Source organism: Dromaius novaehollandiae, chromosome 16, assembly GCF_036370855.1.
Source record: "Dromaius novaehollandiae isolate bDroNov1 chromosome 16, bDroNov1.hap1, whole genome shotgun sequence".
NCBI classification, from domain to species: domain Eukaryota; kingdom Metazoa; phylum Chordata; class Aves; order Casuariiformes; family Dromaiidae; genus Dromaius; species Dromaius novaehollandiae.
This window is the reverse complement of record NC_088113.1, coordinates 4,720,241-4,736,762: the sequence shown is the minus strand read 5'-3', so window position 1 is coordinate 4,736,762 and position 16,522 is coordinate 4,720,241. Positions and strand designations below refer to the sequence as shown.

Sequence of the window (16,522 nt, the reverse complement as noted above, 5' to 3'; positions counted from 1 at the left end):
AATGAAATAGTCTGTCAGTTTATCAGCAAAATAAATACACCAGAAAGGCCCAATTCTAGAGCCCGGGATTTTCTCTCTAGCTTGGAGCAGAAGAGACACTGAAGGAAGCGTTTCAACTTGCTCACTTGCCTAACGGATAGGCAACAGCAGCAACGAAATGCCAATACCTTGATGACAGCTCTGTTTTGACTTCAGCAAGCCTCTGTGAAGGCCACTATGTTTCTCATAACTAGTTTGAGTCCCTCACTCAGGGCTGTCTGTGAGGCCCTTCTCTAGGGGCTGCAATGCACTTCAGCGCGGTGGCTCCCGAGGGGCAACACATGGTGCCCCCTCACAAAGCCTCTGCCGCGAGGCTTGCTGTCCAAAAGTGTTAGCGGCTGCGGCTTTCCCCGTGCGATTCAGAGAGCAGAGAAACAGGGAAAAAATGAAGCTGCGTTACAGAAGCCCAAAGTGAGGACATCTGAGAGAGCAGCACCTCCCGCGACAAACTCCCTCGTCCAACACGCCTCGCGCAAACGTTCAGGTTCGCGTAAACTGCCAACTTACCGCTCTGCTGCTGCGAGCGGCAGTGCTGCACTCTCCTGGCTATCGATGTCTCCAACTGCCTGGAGCAGTTACTTCTACAAAGAACAAAATTTGGCTTTCACCATTTTCACGCTGCACCCAGGTTGAGCACACCACGATCAGGAACTTCTACCCCAGGGCTCCCCGGGATACCAGTAACTTTCCAAAGGGACCAAAACCGAACTAGGATCTCATGTTGCTGTTTTTTCCTGATGCGCTGCTGAAACCTCTCGTTTCTCCATCATCGCCCGCCTTGAACGCTCAGAGGAAGGTGTACTGAAACAGAGAGGCCTGTGAAGCCGCCTTCGCGGGCCACCAGGGCTCAGAAGAGAGGCTGCGTGAAGAAGCAGCGAGCGCGCACCGAGCCAGCGGGTGCTTAACGGAGCGGCTGCCGCAGCCAGGACCGGCACCGGCGCGTCCGGGCAGCAAAGCCCTGCGACGCGGGGCTCGCTTATCTCCGCCGCGGCTCCTGGGCCGGGTCGCGGCCTCCAGCGGCCCCCGGAGGCATCGCCACGGCCGAGCGCACCGGAGCGGCAGCACCTGCCGCCCGGCCCCCTCCCCCCCCGGCCCGACGCCTGCTCTCCAGGCGCCCTGGAGGCCCCGTCGGCGCTGGCGGCTCGGACAGCGCCGCAGGCAGCAGCAGGGCGGCCCCACCACGGCAGCCGGCCCCGAGGGCGCGGGGCCCCGCGCGAGCGGCCCGGCCATACCTCGCCGCTCGCTCGCCGCGCTGCGCCCTCCGCCTCCTGCCCGCTCCGGCCGGCGCTTCCGGCGCGCTTCGCGGCGCCCCCGGAAGGGGCGGGGCGGAACGCCGGGAGCTGCGCGGCCGCTTCCGCCCGGGCCCGGCAGCGGCGCGCGGCCATGCTGGTGTGGCGACGCCTGGCGGCCCTGCGGGCGGCCCGCGGCCCCGCGCCCCGGCGGCTCTCGGCGGCGGCGGGACCGGCGGCGGGACGCGGTAAGGCCGGGGCGGGGCGGGGCGGGGCGGCGGCGGCGCTGCCGCTGCCGCAGGCGCCCCATGGCGACTCTCCCTCTCCGCAGAGCGAGGCGGCGATGGAGGCGGCGCCCTGCGGCCGCTCTACATGGACGTGCAGGCCACCACCCCGCTGGTGCGCGCCCCGCCGCCCGCCGGGCCCCGCGGCTGCCTCCTCCCCGCGGCTTTCCCGAGGAGCGGCAGAAACAGAAGAAAGAAGCTCCCCTTCCCTCTATCTATTTATTGTTTCCCCCCGAGTCCTCCCTTCCTGAGCTTAAAGCACTTACTGCGCTTTTCGTGCTGCCTGTCGGTCACCAGCGTCATTTAAAATAAACCGCGGCTGCCAACACGTTTAGTTTGGTGCCGGAGGAAGCCTGGCTTGTTCAGCGAAAGTCTCCGGGGGGTCCCGAGGGCAGCCGTGTCCCTCCTCCCCCCGCGCCTTTCCCGGGGGGGTTGGCGGCTTTAATGCACCTGTTTGCTTCTGTGGGTGCAAGCTGTCTTGGATGGTAATAGTGAAAGCAGCCGCGTTATAACTTATACTAAAACCAGCCGTGGCAGGTGTTGTTTTGAGGGGAGATGAGGGATTAATAGAAGCAACATTCTTTTTTTGGTGTAATTCTTGTGAATTTTTAAGCTAATGTATCCTTCCTCCTCAGAAAGGCCTGTTCTTCTGAGATCACCCCAATACAGGCCAAGGCTGTGTGCAAGAGCTGGAGTGTAGGTTGCCGGGTCCCTGGTTGTGTTTGCCAGATCCTTGCAGGATATGTTGCGTAGAGTACGCGCAGTAGCCTTAAATGTTCAAGATCTGGCTTGAGATAAAGATTGGTGCTGCAGCAGAAGTACTAATCCTGGGGTAGGAGGAAGGGAACGTGTGTTTAGAGAGGAAGGCAGTGCGTTTCGTTTTCAGTTTCTAAGCCTGAGCTGTTTGTGTCCTGCAGGACCCCAGAGTTTTGGACAGCATGCTTCCCTACCTGATGACCTACTACGGGAACCCTCATTCTAGGACTCACGCCTATGGGTGGGAGAGCGAGGCCGCCATGGAGAAAGCGAGACGGGTGAGTCCCTTCGGCGCTCCTGAGGTTCACGGCGGTTTTCCTGCTGGTGAAGAAATTGAATTTAAAAAGAAAATCAAAAGTAATAATAAGAAAAAACTATTTTATGTAATTAATTCTCTGTGGGCTGGGTTTAGTGACTTCATTTTCTCTTAGTTTAGCTATACTTCAGAGGATTAATTGCAAGAAAAAATAGAAGTGATATTACAGGTATTGAAATGGTTAGAAACCCATACTTTAGACAAAGGTGCCTTAGGATTTTTAGTTTTCCGAGGTCACAAATATACTGCTGCAGTAACTGGGCTAATTTCACACTTCATCATAATAAAATTGGTAAGGTTTTTTTTTTCTCCTCATCTTAGGTATGGGTCTTTGTGGCTTATTTTGAATGTAATGCATATTAGTTTTCGCATTTTTAACTATTATTCTTTTATGAGAAGCTAATGCTTAATATCGTTACTAATGTTGATTGTGAATTCCTTATGTATTTTGTATTAATGCAGGTATTAAGGCTATTGTATTTGTAGTGTCATTTTGTTAGGCATTAGCTGTAATTGTTTTGAGGCTCAAGACCATGTTCTTGAAAATGCTTTCTATATGTTTCTCATATGGTGAATTCATTGCATCTTAGAATAACAAAATCATGTTTGTATTTGTCTTTAAACAGCAAGTTGCAGATTTAATAGGAGCTGATCACAGAGAAATTATTTTTACCAGTGGCGCTACAGAATCAAATAATATGGCAATTAAGGTAAAAGGTTTACACTGATGGCTGTTTAGTACAGTTGTTACAGAATTTGTAAGGGCTTTGTGTTAAAAACCATGCTGTTCAGAACCATAGACATCTTTCACCAGTTTAAATGTTAATTTGTTGACCTAGTTAGCATGTATTTGTTTTATTACTCTACTACTTGCCATATTCTGCCATGTAGATGGAAGAAATATTGGGATGGCAGGCTCTCCGGGGCATGGTTCTGAGGGCAGGGTGTCATATTTGATGTTTTGTCGTCTTCTGAAACTGAGCTTGTGTGATTGGAGCTGTTCTGGGGTGAAAAGCATCTCAGCCTTCTGCCACTGGCCTAATTATTCCATAAAATTCTTTAGGAATTGTGATGCTGATTTAAAGATATTAGGAGTCTTTTTGTCCAATCTGAACAAAATTAGTTCATGGTGTGTTTTTTTGGGTTTTTTTTTTGTTTTGTTTTTATTTTAACTGGGGATAAAATGTATGTGTATCTTATGTGCACCAAGCGCAGTACTTCTGCTTGTGCAATTAAAATATTTATTGTGAAGTACAGCAGAGATGCTGGTTATGAACTTTTTTGTAAGACTAGTTAACGTTTTAACCTTTAGCCTAGATGCATATGGCTGTTCAGATTTCTCATTCCATATGACTTCATAAGTTTTTTTAAAAAGTGTTTCTTTTGATAAAAAATGTTTAGAATTTGTATCTAACAACTTTTTTACAGATTTTTTTGAAAACTGAGATGCTTTTGAAAAATGAGTCCTGATGCAAGTATCTAGTGTGAATGACATGTTTCTGCCTTTTAGATTCATGAGTTTGGGGCAAACAGAGAAGTTTGAAATGGAATTATATCTGAATTATAGTTTTACAATATAGCTGAGTAATTCACTGGAAAAGAAAAATATTCTTTATCTGAGTCAAAGTTACCTTCTTGCTTCCTCTGAGTAAACCTGTACTGCTGCAGACAGGACTATTGCTAATTCTCGTTTTTATGCGTTAGCTGTTTCAGACTATACCATGTAGTGCTTTGCCTAGTTTCTTGTTCATGAGGATTTTATATAAAGCTTGCTCTCTTCAGCAGTTTAACAGCAAATTTCTTGTTCGTGGATTGTGCATGACAGGGTGTTGCAAGATTCTATAAATCCAGAAAGAAGCACATCGTTACTACCCAAACAGAGCACAAGTGTGTACTGGATTCTTGCCGTTCCCTGGAGACAGAAGGTTTTCAGGTCACGTATCTGCCTGTTAAAAGAAATGGGCTCATCGATTTGAAGGTAGGTTTTTACTGTCAGAAAGATAGTGAGCATGGAAGAGCTTTATGCTTCAAACTGAGGTTTCAGAGGACCTTGTGTCCGCTTAATAGTGAAGAGGAAAAGATGATAAATATCACAAGGTACAAGGAGAGTCACAGTCACAGTTGAGGAAAGATTTTCTCTTCTCGGGGGTCCTCTAGACTCTTTCTCAACCAGAGCATCCATCTCTTATACCACCATGCACCTGCTGTCGTTCACACATGCAGTTGGAGATGTTGTGTACCATATAGAAAGGCCAGTACATGACTTGACATAGGGTGGAGCTGGCTTTGATAGAGAAGTTAGTGGTGAAATTTCATGACCTGAGCTATTCAAGACATCAGACACAGTAATTACGGTTCTCCGTTCTGACTTGTGTCCATGCATTGACCCTTCTGGGTGTGATGGCAGCAGCACTGGATTTAATTCTGTGCACTCCTTTCATCAGTTGTATTCTATCTATAGTACAGGACAGCATCAGTTTTATTTCTAGGCCGGATGTCTGGCTTGGGTAGATGTTCTGTTTATGTGGCAGGGTAGAGGGCTCATGCCTGCAGGTACAAAAGTGCTGGTGGTGTTCTCCGAGAACTTTGTTTGCAGACTCCTGCTTCACATTATGCTTTTGCATATTTAGCAAAACTCCTTTATAGCAAATCTCACTTTGTCTAGATGTGGTTTAAGCTGTTTCATGGGTGTTTAATTTGTTTATAAAAGAAAATGAAGTTCTGAGAATGTGAGTATGATGCACCTAGCAAAAGCCTGTTATGACTTGATTTAATCAAGGCAGGTGGCATTGCACATACCAGTGCTGGCATGCGTAGAAATGCAGTTGCCTGTGCTCTTCTTCCTACAGGTTTTGTAGAGTTAGTGCTGTCATCAGGGGCATTTGTTAGGAAGCAACGGTTTTGTTAATAATGTGCTGGTTAAGATTTGCTAGCAAACTGAAGCTGTGCTTCGGGAATCTTTTGCTTCTGCTTTGAGTTACAACTTCTGTCTGCTTGAATGTTTCACCAGGAATTGGAGGCTGCACTCCAGCCAGATACAAGTTTGGTTTCTGTAATGACTGTGAATAATGAAATAGGAGTAAAGCAGCCAATTCGTGACATTGGTAAGTAGATGTTGGCTTCAACAAGCAAAGTCTTGTCACTTCTGCTTCATTTTATTTAATGTTTTCACAGCCAAGTGTTAGAGAGCTGCACTGATGTAAAATATTAGGTGTAATATAATTAAGGAGGTAACGATGCTCTCTCAAATCAGCTTTTTCTAAAAGAGCAATGAGTGCAGCACTCAGTATTTTAACAGTGAATATTACAGAAATTCTAGCCTTGCAGTATGGATCAGCTGTATTGTTTTCAGTTTCACTCTGAATTTTACAATGGGAAGAAAAACTTTGTTGCTCAGAATAACTAGCCAAGCTGAGTTTATATGCAAGAAGGGTTTATTGAGCACTTAAAGTGTTAGAGAGGAGAAACATGCAGAATTTTGGGAGGAAAGAGTGAGCACCCTACTCAGCTGCACATGCATTCACGCTGCTACATACAGTCCTGGACCATTGGCTGGTGGCTCAAAAGGCTCCTCAGGAGCCAGGGTTCCTGGAACTGGACACAGAGAGAGGGAGAGCCAGGCTCGGAGCAGGCAAGCAGAGGCACGGGGTCCTCAAAGCAAGCGGGTAGAGCAAATGAAGGGAGAGCCAGAGAACTGGGGTTGTTGAAGCAGGCAGGGTGAGCAGAAGGCCCACCTGCAGCTCTGAGGATCCCACAGCAATTCCACAATAACAATTCCTGTGACAATGACCTCAACCCCACCCCCCCAGCCCCCTCAAGATATCCAGATATCCTTTTATAAGATGTTTGAGTTTCTAGACGGTTTTTAGCCTTTGGCCTCTGTGCTGAACTGTATACTGCATAACTCTGGAGGGTATTGTTTTTCTCAGGCTGTGGCAGGTGTCTTATCCTGTTGCTCAGCTGTTTTTTCTCATGCTTAGCTGCTAGTTTCTTTTCTTTATTTTGCTCAAAGCAGTCTTTTTCCAGTCCTCAAGGTTACATTTCTTCAATTGACTAGTAATTGACCATCAGTGAGTTGCTTATAGCTCTGGAGCATCTGTTTTCAACCCATGTCTATATTCTTAAGGCTATTGCTATTATCCCATGCTTAAATGTCACATCATAACAAGAGACAGGTAGTACCAAGCTCTGGTTTGTGCTGTAAGTTCTCATAATACATTGATGATAAGCCTCATAGGCCAGGACTGCCTTGCAAAATTAGAATAAGGCACAGTTAACGTAAGGCTTGTGGCCTGTTACTAGTAATAGCAATGTTGTTCTTACTGGGCCACGGTAGGACAACTTCTCTCCTACAAGTGATTTTTTTTTTTAGTGACAAGAATAAAGAATATTTAGGTTCACTACCACCAGCGCTACATCATTTTGTCCTGTAGTATATTTTAATTCTGGATGCAAAAAAGTTGATAATGGGCTTAAGTCAGTTTGGAGGGGGGTAATCAGCATGCATAAGAATTGGTGATAATGCTTCCTGAGAAAATTTTTGGAGCTAAGTATTGTGAAACTTGGAAAATAAGAAAAAAGGCACAAAAATATTTGGCAAGTATAAACATGAAAGTAAGGCTGGCAAGTACTGGACTGGTGTCAAGAAGAAAGAGTCAAGAAAAAAAGAATTTCAGTGTTGTCCAGCTGTGGAGTCATCTGCTGTGGGGAAACACGGATGTCCCTTTCAGACATTTAAACTTACAGGGTCATGTTCTGGTACCTGTGAATTTGAAAACAATCCTAATTCTTGCCAACAGAAGACCTTTTAACTTCTCTGTAAGAGAAATACATTGTAGCTTCTCTGCTGAACAACCTAAAACTGTGCCCTGCTATGCATTAGCTAGAATAGCTCCTATGTAGCTATAGGCTCTGTGTGCTGTGCTATCAAGGAGATGTGACAAGACCCATTTCTTCCTTTTTCACCTCAGAACTGTTCCATGCTATAAACTGATGCTTTAGATTCATTGTTGGAAATACGTAACCATTAGATGAGATAACGAGAGGTTTTTCTTTCTCTTATATTTTTATTACAGGTGAGATCTGCCGTGCCCATAAGGTTTTCTTCCACACAGATGCTGCACAAGCAATTGGTAAAATTCCTATGGATGTCAATGATATGAAAATTGATCTAATGAGCATCAGCGGCCATAAAATTTATGGGCCGAAAGGTATTTATTAAAGTGCTTTTCTAAAGAATTGTTTCTGTGCCTGTCTTAAGAAGCTAACAACACAAGGTATAAAGTCTGACCTGTCTGTCATAGTGATTACTACCATGCCTTAAACTGTAGAAAACGATTTTATTAGTGGTAGTAGGCTGATTTTTGAATTAGTTCAGGGTAACCTGCAATTAGGGTAAGTGGATCTTCAGTGCTTATGGGAGGTGGCTTTACTAAATAAAGGAATAGTAGCTTAAAACTGTGGCAGTAGAAGTGGCTCTGCAGGAGGCATCCACTTGGTGTGAAGCAGCTCTGATGCTGACAGGTTTGAAATGAAATTGTTGTAGTATAGGGCAAAGTTTAAATCCACATGTGACTGACAACAGGAAGATCTGGAAGTAACCAGGGAGTTTAAATTATTAGAGATGTTGGTTGTCCTCTGCACCAAGCAGCTTCTCTCCCACCCCAAAACCCCTTTCTACATCTTTTCTGTAGAATGGAATTTAAAATCCAGCTATGGATTTTGTAGTCAGTTCCCAAATAGTAAAATTTTAGCTAGTATCACTTTCCTACTTCTTTTTTCCTTTTTCTTTTTTTTTTTCCCTCCTTGTAACCCTGGGTTGTAGGAAGACACAAATCAAACTTGCTGTATTTTATGTGCTATTCAGAAACAAAAGGCAAAAGATTATTTTTTTCAAGATACTGTCTTTCTTTTGTGTGAGCTCTCCTGAGGGCTCAAGGCATGTTTCTGGACAAACAGTATGTGTCCACACAATAACTTTAGGCAGGTGACAGGCATAAATGTCACAACATCTTAGGAAGAATGGTTGCAGCTTCTGGCTGTATGGTGACGGTCACTGGTTGGGTATGTCAAGACATGTAAATATGTGTTTACCAAGTTTGTAGGTGAGGAGAACGGAGAGTGAAACTAGCTGGCTGTCAAAACTGGGCTATCCAATCTGCTGGTTGGAGATCGGTGCCACTGATGGGTTGTCCCTTATGAAAGAAAAGGGAGAGGACTCCTGGGAGTGTTGCTGGCCTGCTAATCCAGGGAAAGGAGCTTTTCTGAAACTTGGAGCAGGAGTCAGTTGACAAGCCTTAAGAAATGACTTGTCTACAGATAATAACTTTAGTGCAATGGGATGAACTTAACTGTTCACAGGAATCAGCAAAAGCAAGGGAATTACTGAGAGTCATTAAGGGGCTGAAACACTGGGAGAGGCCAAACTTCTCCCACGTCTGAAGTTCTGGAAACCTGACTGAAGAGGGAACATGAATGATGGGAGTGAATGCCATTTTCTAGAAAATAGTGTGCTTCTGTATGTGTTCACTCCACTTCTCTGCAGTGAGGGGTCCAAATACATGTTTGCTGTGGAAGAAAGGAATGTTTCCAAATCATGGTGTCCCTTTTTGTAATTTCAGAACTGTGGATGCATACTAAACCTGTCCAACTGCTATCCTTGTTTTCAAGGGGTTGGTGCTATCTACGTTCGCCGTCGACCACGTGTGAGGCTAGAGCCCTTGCAAAGTGGGGGAGGTCAGGAGAGAGGACTGCGATCTGGGACTGTGCCTACTCCTTTAGCAGTGGGCCTTGGGGCAGCATGTGAAGTGGCACAGCAAGAGATGGAGGTATGTGGGAGACTGTTCTGTATTCCAGAAAATAATGAAACAGGACCTGCTAGATCTTAGATCCCTCAGATCTTTTTGTGTTTGTGTGCCTGGATTAAATTTGATTCTCTTGTTGTAACATTAAGTAAATGTTTTGAGATCTTCAGAATACATGTTTCTATGCAACTGGAAGTTCATTTTCAGCCTTTTCTTAAATTTTTCCTTGTTGAAGTGCTTTAAATCATGGTTTTCTCCAACTGATAATTTTAGTGAAATAAAGCTTTATGTGCTGTACTCATCTCTCCATTCTGCACCTGCACGTTATTAGCATCTCTGAAACAATTAGTTATGCTCATGTAATGTATATTAAAACAGCAAGAATTTCAAATTCATATTTAAACATATATAAGTTCAAGTTTACTGCAGCTTTGCAAATAATAGTTTAATGGTTTTCTTTTATTTTTTTTTAGGCTTAGACAGTAAAGTTTATTTGCTAGGTCCGGTGCTTAAAACTCTTTTCCTGACTCCTCTGTGTGCTGCTATATCGCTTTTTGTGCACCAATGCATTCTTTGCAATTGGAATGTAAAAACCCTTTAAAATACTGCCAGTGGGGAACATGGGCCAGAACATCTGTGCACACAGAATTAAGCTTGTTCCTGAGACAGGCAGAGACTCATCATCTGAGCTGGGTGGTTAGAGAAGTTTCATTAGAGGTCAGACATGTTCACCATTTGTTGTTCTGGTCTTTCTTTCTTTCTTTCTTTGCTAGTATGACCATAAGCGCATCTCACTACTGGCAGAACGACTGGTTACAAAAATAATGAATGAAGTTCCTGATGTGGTTATGAATGGAGATAGAGAGCATCGCTATCCAGGTAACATCAGCAAAATCCTGACCCTGTCAGAACTGTCTGTCTCCTCAGTGTTAATTGCCCTGCCTGAATAATGTGGTTTAACTGAACATTATGCTGCTTTGTATTCAGAGATTCCTTCAAGGAGGGGAGATGTGAGGGATAGGATTTGCCGTAGAATTCAGTTGATGGGAGTGTGTGTGTTTGTTTTTTAATGTAGGGTGCGTCAATTTATCTTTTGCATATGTGGAAGGGGAGAGTCTTCTGATGGCTCTGAAAGATGTGGCTCTGTCTTCAGGAAGGTAGGTGGAATATATGGGAAGGGAGAGTGCTATATTTTGGAGAGAAAATATGTGCTAAGAGAATTACAAACTAATTAGTGGTCTCCTCTGTGCCCTGTATTTGCTTTTTTGGCTGATGAGTCAGCCTGACATTGAGTGCACTCTGAGACGGTGTTTCTCTAAAGTGGCACTTTGAGAATGAAGGTTAAATTTACTCAGCTTGAAAGCAAAAACTGCAAATTGCTACCTGCCAGCTTTGCAGACTTGTTGCCTGTGATCCAAGTAGCCACCACCCATGATGGCACTTTCGTTGTAAATCACCGTTTGAGCCTCTACAGCTTTTGTCCTTCAGCAGGATTTCACACCAGTGATAGATCATAACTGGAATCTAGTGAGGCTGGACAGATATCCACATTAAATTAGTTAATAGAACCTGTATTCGATGCAGAAGAAGAAAGAAAATTCAGTGCATTCTTCTGGAGCTGTGTTGACTCTGCAGGAGTGATTGGTAACATTTCTGTTACTAAGGCCAACTAGATGCTTATAAGGAAGAAGTTAATAAAGTCTTTTTTCACCTTTCTGAATGAAGCAGTCTGAAATGTGTATCTTAATTACAAACGTGTTGGCGGTATAAACAGGAAGAACAGGTCTTTACCTGGCAGTCTGTGAAGCCCAGCACTTACATAATTTGAAAATCTCTTTGGTGCTCAGGCTCTGCTTTGTGCGCATCTATAAGCAGCTCTCTGCTCTGTGCTGCATGTTGCCACCTGTAAAAACTGAGTAACAGCATGCAACCAGTTTTGCCTAGTGCTTTAGGATGAAAGTTCCTGACTACTGTGACTAGATCTTCTTACTTGGGATTCCTCAGTGCACTGCTTTCCATTGATTTGTACTGCTGCCAAATAGCAGCTTGGGAAGTTTTTTGTTGTTGTTGTTGTGTTTTTTTTTAATGTGTCCATTGGTATGTTATCTTCTTTGGCTAATTCTTTCTTGGCTCTTTGTCTTCTTTCCTCATCCTTCATTTCAGATGCCTCTTAGTCTGCTTCTTGTATTTGGCATTGTATTTGTTCTTATTATATTATCTGTGCTATCTCTTTTATCGTGTTCCCAACTTATTACTCTCATTCCTATCTAGTGCCTGTGCCTTCCATTCCTTTTCTGCAACAGCAGAAATACTATTCTTCTTGCTCCCTCTGTCTCCTTCTATTCACTACCTGTTTCTAAGAGGCTGGGAGACCTGCTGTAAGTCGTTGTAAAGAGTCATAGTAATATTAAATGTCTGGAAGGGGCGTGTTCTTTTTTGGAGGATATTGGTGCAGCGTTACTTGAGTGGAGCATTTGCACATGAACAAAAGTGTGAGATTTACTTTCCCTCCCTTTCCCTAGTGCTTGTACGTCTGCCTCTCTGGAGCCTTCCTATGTTTTACGGGCAATTGGGACAGATGAAGACTTGGCTCACTCATCCATAAGGTGCATGCAGCGGTCTTCCTTATTGCTTCCAAATCTGTTTCTTTTTTTATGCTGAAAGTGGGTGGTGAGCTTCTTCCACCCCTCCGTATGTATGATATTCATGTCCTTAATGTCGTGCGGGGTGGAGAGGAGGGGGCATAGGGGAACGTTTTTGTTGCTGTTTTGGGTGTAATTTTGTTTGGTTGCTTTTTTTAGGTTTGGCATTGGTCGTTTCACTACAGAAGAAGAAGTAGATTATACAGTGCAGAAGTGCATACAGCATGTTAAGAGGCTGAGGGAAATGAGGTGAGCCACCTTCTTATTGAACTTAAAGGCTTCCTAGGTATGAGAATCATTTGAGGAGTTGGATTGAGTTGAAAATAGTTTGCTTTAAAAATCTGGTGGTCTCTCTGTATATAAACGTGGAGTGATACCAGAGTACGTAGTGGGCCTGATCTTGACAGTAGCGAAAATCTTTGAAGCAAATGAACCTGATAACAAACCTTCTCCCAGATCCTGCCTTTATCAAGAGAGGAATATAAGATTAGGGCAAGTGTGTAGGGCAAGTGTTACCTTGAAGCTTCCAAGGTGGAGATGGTATCATTGTGGTGATGGATCAGTAAGTTCTTTAATTTTGCTGAAACTGAAGAACTGTTGACTCATCAGGCCAGTACTGAATGCAAGGACTCAGTCTCTAAGAAACACTTGTGCTTAATGCCCTAAACTGGGAGCGGAAAATAAGATGGGGCACCTACCCCTCTCACCTTTGTCCTTTTGGCTGAAGGCAGCGGTGGAGACTGATCATCTACAGAAGGGGAAGATCTCGTGCTTCCCGCCTCGTGCTTCCTGCATTGCGCTTCCCACCTCGTGCTTCCCCCTGTAGTTAATGAAATTGCTTTTTTGATTATTTTTGTTGATGTCATTGTTTTTAGCATTCGAAGTGGCACTCATTTTTCTCTCTTTTCTTTACAGTCCACTGTGGGAAATGGTGCAGGATGGAATTGACCTCAAAAGCATTAAATGGACTCAGCACTGAGAAAACAACTTAGCTCTAACCATGGACTAGATAGATGTGGGTTAAAATGCATTTTCTGTACATTCCTGAACATTCATTCAATTCATGCAGCACTTTGTTTTTGTTTTTTACATTTACAATTTGACTGGAATACTGCCCTTTCTGTGTACAAAGTCTAAGAAGCCAAAAGTGAAACTAGCTTTTATCCTGGATAAAAGCAAGATCCTTTAATGCTCATTGTGTTTATATTTACACACAGAAATTTATGCTGAGACAGAATTTATTTGGAAATGTATTTTCTAATGTGAAAATGAAACTAGCATGTGCCAGTATCCTGGCACAGTAGAACATCCTTTATAGCTGTTTTGTTTGCAGCAAAGACCCATTGCCAGGCCTCCAGTTCCTTTTATTTTTGGCTGAGGCAAGCATCTGTGCAACAGCAACTGTTTTTTGTGCAGTTTGAATGTGTTGTATTGTCAGAAATTCTCACAGAGGTGGCAGTTCAGCATTTCTAGAGGAAAAGGATGCCTCAGCGTGGCCATATGCTTTCACAGTTAAGATGTACATGCATTTAAGTGTAATTTTTCCCCCCAACTCAAGATTTTTGCCTATTCCTTGGTTTTATCTCCATTTTTTTTCCTGATGCTTGTACAATATGCATTAATCCAAAACATCCTTCACGTTACAGAATTTACAATATGGTGATGAAGCAGTTTGCTGTCTGCTCCATTGTGTTTTTCCATGCAATTTTTTTCTGAGTAAAGAGAACTTGAATGACTGAGGGAGGGTGATAGGTAGAATATGTCAGCTTCAGTTGCAGTACCAATTTTAGGTGGAACAGGAGTGATGAGTGGGGGGGAAAGCAGATAAAGTGCAATGTCCTAATGCTGTCTGGTTTTGTTTTCTTCCCTTGTGATGAGTCCTTTGCCATTACTCAGACTTCGCCTATGGGCAGTTGGATTCTGGTTACTTTAGGGAGCCTGTTGCTTCTCCCTTATTTTTTGTCAGTTGAGCCTGGATGTTCTGGCTTGAAATAAGGATATGTGGCACTAGAGTTTTCTTTGCACTTCAGGCTTTACTTCTGTCTGGTTAGAGACTTCCATGGGAATCCATTCCCCACAAATGCTGGGGAAAGTGTGTGTTAAAATGGGTTTGATAAGATTAATTTGTATCAGTGTTTCTTCTCTCTTCCCTTTGACCTTTCAGTGAAGTGCCTTTGTACCAGTTGCATATGTAGACCACTCTCAAAGAGGTTTGTCGATTGCCGAATGCTGTATTAGACACTGAATTTAAGGTACTCTATAGACAGTGCATGTTTTCAGTTCTGGACGGTATCTACCTCGAGGATTAAACTTAGAATACAAAAGCTGAAGCTAAGTCTCACAAGGTGGATTGCATTACAGAACTTGTTCTTTTTTTTGTTACCAAGGTCAGATTTGGTTGTTTGTAATGCAAAGCTAATCCTGAATTGTTCTCTTTGAAATTGATTACTGGCTTCAGTTGTAATATTGTAGGGCTGGCACCTTAAAATATTTCCTCACAACTTCCAGATGCATAACTAGATTTTAGAGGTGTTGTGTGTACTACATTTCCTCTTTGGGCCATGTATGTTTTGTGGCTTAAGCATAATGTAATAACACTCTTACAGCATGTTTTAGAACCATATTTTTATGAAATTGTTCTTTGTGTTTTCTGAACAATAAAAATATAGATAAGACTTAAACTTGGCTACTTTCAGTCTTTGATAACTATAAACTTGGAGGAAAAACAAAAATATTTAGGGCACAAATTATTTTGTGGGGATCCACCTTTCTGGCTGAACTATGTGGCATGATCAGTTAAATTGCTAAATTGCAATCTTTCATTAAAGAATATATAAACTCCTAAGTCTCATGTACTGAGATTTAAAATGTAAATGCTACATAAAAAGGTTTGGCCAACTCGTATTAACAGTTCTAACACACTATTAACTTCACCACCATGAGAGAAAGAAGAAATACCAAGGACGAATTTCCAGTTGTACACCTCTGAATGCAGTTAAAGATTTTTGTACTAGGAAATACATTTGTTTGGGAGGGGAATATTTACAAATGGAGTTGCCTATAATTCAAGTGAGGGAGCTATGATGGGTTTTTTTGAGTTGGTGATTAATTAGTGCCATCTGCAGAGCATTAAATTAATAATGAGATGAGGATGCAGGAAGGTGAGGATTTAGTGTCACCATTCCGCAAATGTCATAAAAATTGAGCCAGTGAGACAGATAATACTGGAAAAATTTATTCTATTTATGTGAGATGGTTAGGTAATGTGCAAGGGGAACAGAAATTCTCCCTAGGGGTGTTGGTATAACTAAAAGCTGATATAACATACCACCAAAATAACTGAATGTTTTTTTCAGGAAGGATAATATGGAATTAGCTACCTGTTCTTGGCTTGAGGGGACTTGAGAGGAAGAGGCTCAGTTTACAGATGCGTTGAAAGTGTTAAACAGCAAGCGATACGTTGGTGGTGGTGGCTTCTACAATGATGAAGCAACATGAAAGCCATTGCTCCCAACAAAATGTTGCACCTTATTTTGGAACTTACTGATTGGATAGGTGTTCTGTGTTTGTTTGGGGATGACTTCCCAAACCTGAGTGCAAAGGAGCTGGCGAAGGAGATCTCCACTAATGACTGGTGGAGTTCTGGTTAAATTTTTGAACAGTAAATAACATCCTCGAGTGGAAGAAAGCAAATGCCAGCTTTTAAAATGAACATTCATTTAAAATGAATGCTTAGGAGAACTGAGCATTCTGACTGCTGAAGTTCCTCGTGGTCATCCAAAACAACAACAAAAAAGACACTGGTACAAGATCCCATTACAAGGAGTAAAACTCATGCTTAAGAACAATCCAAGTGGTTTTGTGCTAAGTATGCCTAGTAAAACAAATAAGGCATTTGAGTTGGGAAGGTGTGATGTTCCAGTTTTGAAGAGTAACTATACAGTATCAATAGGGCATGTCTTTAAAACAAGTTGTGAGCCAACTGACAGATTTTAAGTATAATGGAGAATGAAGGATGAAATAGAAGAATATTTCTGGAAAGATTCTGTAGGGATTATTCTTATTAAACATTTTTGTGAATGATCTGGAAACAGTCATGAAATCATTAATTAAATCTTGCCATTGATACATTGTAGTCAGAAAAGAAAATACAGTGACATGAATCTTTCGATGAACTGGGTTCATTCCTCCAAAATGCATCCTTGTACAGCCAAATGAAAATGGCCCAAGTAGGAAGAAAGATTGTTTTCAGAATCGTATTGGTAGAGTGGTAGAGAAACAAGGAGCCTGTATGTGCTTGCAGACTACTGGTGTAGCAAAAGAATAACACAAGCAGGGAGACATTTTTCTTTCAGATGTGGAATCAGTAAATTAATTTAAAATGTCCTGTTCTTCCCTGCCCCCCCACTCCCCAAGTTTTAAACCTAACAGCCCACTTTCATTTTGGTTTAAG

At 42.9% G+C, this 16,522-nt stretch overlaps 1 protein-coding gene and 1 non-coding gene across 4 annotated transcripts; one reads left to right on the top strand and one right to left on the bottom strand.

Moving 5' to 3' along the window:
• Positions 1 to 545: 545 nt before the first annotated feature.
• Positions 546 to 1,369, bottom strand: LOC112983167 (uncharacterized). Its single transcript, XR_010391854.1, has 2 exons — positions 1,272 to 1,369; positions 546 to 620 (listed from the first exon to the last, which is right to left on the bottom strand). It is a non-coding gene; the product is annotated as an uncharacterized LOC112983167 (transcript).
• Positions 1,361 to 14,750, top strand: NFS1 (NFS1 cysteine desulfurase). Of its 3 annotated transcripts, XM_064521334.1 has the most exons (13): positions 1,361 to 1,516; positions 1,600 to 1,667; positions 2,470 to 2,586; positions 3,251 to 3,334; positions 4,450 to 4,602; positions 5,635 to 5,728; positions 7,700 to 7,834; positions 9,294 to 9,451; positions 10,201 to 10,306; positions 10,503 to 10,584; positions 11,950 to 12,033; positions 12,229 to 12,318; positions 12,985 to 14,750. In XM_064521334.1, exons 1-13 carry the CDS (start codon positions 1,423 to 1,425, stop codon positions 13,046 to 13,048), a joined length of 1,329 nt encoding a protein of 442 aa, XP_064377404.1. In that variant the 5' UTR covers positions 1,361 to 1,422; the 3' UTR covers positions 13,049 to 14,750. The 3 variants fall into 3 exon arrangements, with proteins under 3 accessions (XP_064377404.1, XP_064377406.1, XP_064377405.1); XM_064521336.1 differs by lacking the exon at positions 1,600 to 1,667 and having other exon boundaries at positions 1,384 to 1,516; XM_064521335.1 differs by lacking the exons at positions 1,361 to 1,516; positions 1,600 to 1,667 and adding an exon at positions 1,690 to 2,037.
• The last annotated feature ends 1,772 nt before the right edge of the window (positions 14,751 to 16,522 follow it).